The sequence below is a fragment of the Austrofundulus limnaeus genome, unplaced genomic scaffold (assembly GCF_001266775.1).
Source record: "Austrofundulus limnaeus strain Quisiro unplaced genomic scaffold, Austrofundulus_limnaeus-1.0 Scaffold18, whole genome shotgun sequence".
NCBI classification, from domain to species: domain Eukaryota; kingdom Metazoa; phylum Chordata; class Actinopteri; order Cyprinodontiformes; family Rivulidae; genus Austrofundulus; species Austrofundulus limnaeus.
The window spans coordinates 1,412,550-1,418,962 of record NW_013952420.1 but is presented as its reverse complement, the minus strand read 5'-3'; the positions used below and the strand labels follow the sequence as shown (position 1 = coordinate 1,418,962).

General features: G+C 43.5%; 1 protein-coding gene and 1 long non-coding RNA gene across 2 annotated transcripts in view; one reads left to right on the top strand and one right to left on the bottom strand.

Moving 5' to 3' along the window:
• LOC106514193 (uncharacterized) overlaps positions 1-1,932 on the bottom strand; it is a 4,868-nt gene extending 2,936 nt beyond the window's left edge. The window contains exon 1 of the long non-coding RNA XR_001309866.1: positions 1,891-1,932. This is a non-coding gene — a long non-coding RNA (uncharacterized LOC106514193). The remainder of the gene's footprint in view (positions 1-1,890) is intronic.
• A 1,115-nt stretch (positions 1,933-3,047) lies between these two features.
• lratd2b (LRAT domain containing 2b) lies at positions 3,048-5,288 on the top strand. Its single transcript, XM_014003379.1, has 2 exons — positions 3,048-3,225; positions 3,379-5,288. Exon 2 carries the CDS (start codon positions 3,535-3,537, stop codon positions 4,372-4,374), a length of 840 nt encoding a protein of 279 aa, XP_013858833.1. The 5' UTR covers positions 3,048-3,225; positions 3,379-3,534; the 3' UTR covers positions 4,375-5,288.
• Positions 5,289-6,413: the final 1,125 nt, after the last annotated feature.

The window sequence follows — 6,413 nt, the reverse complement described above, 5'->3', positions numbered from 1 at the left end:
TGTTACAGACATCTGGTGAAAATTTCATGTCATTAGCACCTCTAGTAATATATTTACTGAGAAAAATGGTGACGTGTTCAATACTTATTTTACCCGCTGTATGTAGTGCTTTTGTGAAACTCTAAAAATGTTTTATAACGAAAGTTTTTTCAAGATGGCAGCAATCCACCATCTTGTTTGACTAGCCATTAGCTCGTCTATCCAGTCCAAATCATGAGTCTCTTTTACTTTGGAGAACCCTGATCTGGGAATGATGTTGGGACCACCTTAACTGTGTACCAAGTTAGAAAACAGTAGAGTTTACTTAACATTGAGCTCGTTGAATAGGTAAGTACTTTCAGCAAAACAAAAAAATCAACAATAAATTCTTCAAACTCTGCATTAATCTGTTTGTCAGTGGTCAGAGCATCCTGTGTTCTTATATTACTGATATACAAACTGACAGAAGTGGAACAGATAAGCTACAAATGGAGCCATAAACACTCTCAAAATTTCTCCAATCTGATGTCATCAGAGACTTATCTGCAACAGGTAAGATATTAGTCATTTAAAACCTTTCTGATCAGAAACTTCCTTTTTTTCTTCTTTTTTAAGCCACTTCAGTAGAATACAGAAATGAATTTTAGTTTCTTCATCATCAGTGACTTTATAATACAGAGAAGAAGAAAAAGAAAGAGAAAAAAGGAGAAAGACTGAAAGAGAGATTAGAAGATACATCAAGAAAATAAGACAACATGCATCTGTCTGCACACCTGCAAAAAAGGAGAAAATAAAAACTGATCAGAAACTTACAACTTCATAAGGTCTGAAATATAAATTTGATAAATTGACAAAAACAAGACATTTTCAGATTTTAAGCTCCTCTCTCAAAGTTTTTAGTTGCTCTTAAGTTTCATGTCTTGTTCTTATTGTTTTTATTTAAACACAAACTTTAAAAGTATTCAAATTGTTACTTTTGATATTTTAGCACAGAGTGACAGAAGCATATTTTAGTTAATATAACCAGATAAATCTCTAGTGTGCCTGTTTTATACTGACAATTAAAAAAATATTTATTTTATTTCCAAGTGAGTAGAAATGTTTAAAGCAAAAAGATTCGGCTGTAGTTTTATGTGAGCACTGTTCAGTTGAAAACATTGCTTCAGTTTGCTGCACATTTTATTACATTGATTAGTTTATTATCACTCACTGGCAAAAGATGGGCTGTGATGCTTTTGCCTGTGTCTGTTAACAAAATATCTCATAAACCACTTGACTGATTTGACTAAAACACACAGAAAATAATCATTGCTTCAACAACTACAACTGATTAACTTTTAGAGTCAATCCGATTCAAGATGACCGCCACAAAAATAACTAACTGATTTAAAGTCAGTCATTTAATGAGATCAGACTTAGTGAGGTAGTAGCTGAGAGTTGTTCCCAACACAGACTCTGAGCACATGTTTAAAACTTAAACACTAATAATTGTTGGAGTCAACCCTGCCTGCCGTGTCAGCAAAACATCTCATGAACAATTGGACGGTAAAGTAAAAATAATCAGGATGATGATGAAGACAGAAACCCATTCCTTCCTTCCTGTTGAGCTTACAGTATATGTGTAGGTATGTGTGCAGTGCTGGCTCTAGCTATTTTGATGCCCTAGGCGAGTTGAAGAGCAACCCCCCCCCAAACTATGTCCCACCCACCCCAATTTGAACCCCTAAAACAAGTTTGACAGTGCAAGGAACTATGGTAAACTTACCGTATTTTTCGGACTATAAGCCACACCCCAACATAAAAAAAACAGTACACCCAAATTTGCTGTCAGAAAAGTGAATTCAACATTAAAACATAAAAAGCAAACCTTTAGGAATTAAAGTTCAGAGGAATACGGTTCATTTAACTGACCTTATTTTGGTAGTTTTCTTTAACAGTTTCTGGTCCAACAAAACGTCTCATTCATCGTCCTCCGGCGCACTGAAACCATCGAAGTCCTCCTCTTCAGTGTCGGAGTTAAACAAGCTGAGAAAAGCTGCGTCACATAGCGGTATCTGTTCAGTGTTGCTTTCTGTGTCGCTGTCCTCCCGGGGTAATGCTGGCTCTGAAGCTGTGGTGGGATAGCCCTCCCGCTCCAGCATACATCACTGCATGGGATTCCTTCCCCGGGGAGTGCAATGAGGGGAAAAAAAGTCTGCAGCTCTTCACGACGTTTATCCACAAACTGGTCCTGGATTAAGCTCCAAAGTTTTTATCAGTCAGATTCCACCGTGAAAAATGTCTGTTTTATCCCCTTTTATGAGTTTTTGGCCACTGACTATCTTTAAATCGCTGCTTCCTGGTCAACAGTCGGCTCTGGAAGCGATCGCTTTTTTTCTTTTTTCCCCCCTTTCTTTTTTTGAAGCGAGTGGTTGAAGCAAATGGAGCATAAGAGCCCCCTGGTGGCTGAAGAAAAAAATCCATGTTTAAGCCGCACCGGTCTATAAGCCGCATGGTTCAAAGTTCAGGAAAAAAGTCGAGGCTTATAGTCCGAAAAATACGGTAGATTTATTTGCTCCCCCTCCGCCCCCGGGTGCGAGTTGTATGGATTTTTTTTTTGCAAAATTTGCGGATCTTTGAGGCGTTTTATACAGGTAAATGTCCGAAGAGGTTGACATGTACGGGACAACAAAATACAGACTTGTTGTTATTGAGTTTGTCAACACGAACCGCTACCTGAAAGGCACTACTAGACCCTCCCCCGTCAGAGTGTCGGAGCAGGACGAGTCAGTCCAACGTCAATCAAATGAGAGAGAGGGTGGGGGCGTTTGCTGCATGTTTTATGGGTAGAGTAGTTTATTTTTCCTGTAATACTTCATTATAGTTTTTTAAGACAAAGCTAACTGAAAGGGGCGCTGAGCAGAGTTACAACCAGGGATTACAAATAATTACTTTTTTTTTCTTCTGCAGTTCGGCGCCCCCTCCAGCAGATGGCGCTTTAGGCGACCGCCTAGTTCGCCTATGCCAAGAGCCGGCTCTGTAATGTGTGCAGGAAATAAAGGTGGACTGTCTCTTTAAATGAAAACACCTCCCAGCGCTGGTTGGAGTTTCTGTGCAACAGAGTGTTTCATCCAGCAGTCAGTAAACCACAGAGTGCAGCAACTCACCACACATGAAGAGACGAGCTGAAGTGTTTTTTTGTTTTTTCTTCTTCTCGTGTGACTCATGAAGGACGGAAAGACGACACGGTTCAGCGTTTCCTGCCTGGTGAGTTCACGAGGACTGATTAAATGTGAGTTAGAGCAGAAGTGAGAGGATCAGCTGCAGACAGGTAAAATGTGAGCCAACAGGTGAGTCAGGTCACACCTGTTGGCTCAGCTGGGAAGTGTTTTAATGTCCCTCCTGCGTGTCTCCTGACAGCTCTGTGATCAGCCGGAGGACAGGACATGGATTATTGGTTCGCTTGGATTATTGGCTCGCTTTGGGATTTAGTTTGAGACGCAGCGCGCGCCTCCCTCCTGACGCGTCAGCGTCGTCCCCCCCAGAACAGGTGGATCCTGTTTCCCCTCCATCCCTATGGGGAACCAGGTGGAGAGGCTGACGCGTTTAAGTTACGCCGAGGTGCCGACGTCGGACCCGAACGGCTTCGACCCGGACGGCGACGGAGCGGCGCGCATCGGCGTCTCCTACATCTTCTCCAACGACGACGACCAGGACGACCCGGACGAGCACTTCGACCACTTCCCGCCGGACAGCAGCAGCCAGCCGGCGAACCACGAGGAGAAGCCCTTCGACCCGGAGGACGAGCCGGAGTGCGTCGTCTACTACCGGGACGAGTGCGTGTACGAGAGGAGCGGCCGAGCCTCGACCCTGTCCCCGGAGAGCCTGCTGGCCAAGTGCAGACCGGGAGACCTGCTGGAGTTCGTGGCCACGGGGCAGTACCCCCACTGGGCCGTTTACGTCGGAGACTTCCAGGTGGTCCACCTGCACCGGGCCGAGGTCAAGAACAACTTCCTGACCGACGTGAGTCAGGGCAAACGCGGCCGGATCGTGAACGAGCTGTACCGGCACTACAGAGCGCTGCCGCCCGACGTGGTGGTGCGCAACGCGCTGGAGCAGGTGGGCTCGGCGGACCGGGACCTGTGCTGGAGGAACTCGGAGTGCTTCGCCGCCTGGTGCCGCTTCGGCCGGCGCGAGTTCAAAATCGGCGGGGAGATCCGGATCGGGAAGCAGCCGTACAAGTTAAAACTGGTCTTCTCCGAGAAGAAGAGCCACGTCCTGGAGTTCCAGTGCCTGGAGGACGTGATCATGGAGAAGAGGAGGAACGACCAGATCGGCAAAGTTGCTGTGATGCAGGAGCTGGACAACCATCTGAACAGCACTCAGGACATCAAGGAGGCGCATTTTCTGAAGTGATGGTCGAGGTTCACAGGTGTTCACTGCAAAGTCTGAAATAAATATTAAAAGTGTAGTTTGAAGAGTTTGCTACTGACAAGTGGGCTTTCTGCAGAACTGTTTTTATAGGGGATTATCTTTTCCACTAACTTTGAAAAGAATGTTAGCGGACCTGTTAGTTTCAGCTGAATGAAGTTTTGTCAAGTTTGTGTCAGAGTCTGAGACAAAGACCAGACTGAGTGACTTTTAGCTTCCACTAATTTTTACTTTAGTTAGTGAAGCTTTTTTTTAAGTTAGCAGGTTATGAGTGAGCGAAGTTAACTGTTTAGCCTACTGATATGCAATTCTGAAATGTGGGTCTGCACTCAACACAAACACTTTATCCTTTACTTTACAAATTTAAGCAGAAACATACCAATAGTCAAAATCCTCTGACAATTTGAACTCAGCAGCCATCATTGTTGACCTGTTTTTAGTTGCTTCGGCTGTTTTTTTTTTTAAAATATATAAAACCTCACAGCACTAATCTGATATGAGATTTAAAAAAAATGGTGCTTTGTTTCTTTGCAACTTGCTTTAAATGGGGTTTGTTATGCAAAATTGACTTTTTATGTTTAGCTTTTATGTCATTCCCTCAAACATGCCCAGGGTGTTGCTTGGACTCATTCATGCATGTTTGTAGCCATGCGGAGCGGCCTAAACACTTGCTGCTACAAAGCGCCGCCTATTTACCCAAAGCTCCGCCCTGGAGCTCAGTCTGCAGCAAACAGGGCACCCGTCCCCTAAAGCATTGTTGTGAGGTGCTGAAGTGGGAGTGTCTGAAACGGTAGGAAGGAGACCAATTTCTAGGTGTTTAGACAGCCTAAGATGCAAAGTCAAATTTATTTTTGATATAAACAGCTTTTCATAACTGACGGTGAGGTTGGCTGCATTGACACTGCAGGTCTTAAAGGCACAGTGTGTAGGATTTGTTGTTTTCAGCGACATCTAGTGGTTGAATCATCCTCCCTGGTCCCCCCCTTCCAAACGCAAAGGAGTTGCTACGGTGTCTCTCAGGTGTCAAAAACCTTTGATAATTCCAACCGCGATGTCTACCAGCAGCTTCAGGRCTAGTGATGTTTCAAGTGGTAAGATTATGAGCTTTAATAAGTAAAATTATCCCAGCTACAATGATAGAAAACAAATATTACATTTATAGTATTACAACTAAAAGCGTTTTTGACGCCGCCACCGCAGTTTGTCCTTCATGAGCCTTCGTAGACAAGATGGCGGCTGCCTGTGGCGACCCGCGACTGTGGAGATATAAACAGCTTTTTATAATGTAAAAATAATAAAACAAAGTCTTTGTCTGCAATGATTAGACATGTTTTTTTATTATTGTCATGAGTGATTTTCTCAATTTCGGGTAAAAGAATTGACAAAATCCAACACACTGTACCTTTAATGTTCAATTCTGATTTTTTTCTTCTTTTTTTTTTGAGAAAATGCAAATTTTAAATATAATTTAATCTTTTTGCCATGAACGTTCATATTTCAAATGCTACCTCCTGACTCCAGTGTGAACCCTCCTGATGTGACCTGTCTGCTCAGAAGGTGATGTGAAGTCACATTCAGCTCCCCGTTAATGGAGTTAAACATGGATGCTACTTGTTAGCATGTCAGTTCTGAAGTTGTGCAATCACAGGTGATTAAATAATTATTTGACATGCTTTTTTTTTTTAGATCATTTTTTATATTTTCACCTGACGCTCAGGTGCAGCAGAGGTTGGATGTTCCAGTTTCTGTGGGTTATCAGACCCTCGCCCCCCACCGGCCCCAAACTGGTCTCCATGACTTTGCAATGAGAACCTTTGAGGTTATGAAAGATGCTGGATAGATGTTGGGACACATGTGGTCCTGTGGGGTGGGGGCAGGTGGGTTTGCTTATCTCCAGTAAGCCAGCTAGGAGTTCTGAGCCTGATTAGATGTGCCACTCGGCTGATAAATGTGCAGAGGTAAAAAACTTTCTGTCGTGGAGGTAATTCTCTGATATCCAAGAGCTGTTTGCTCCAGTCTCAAGT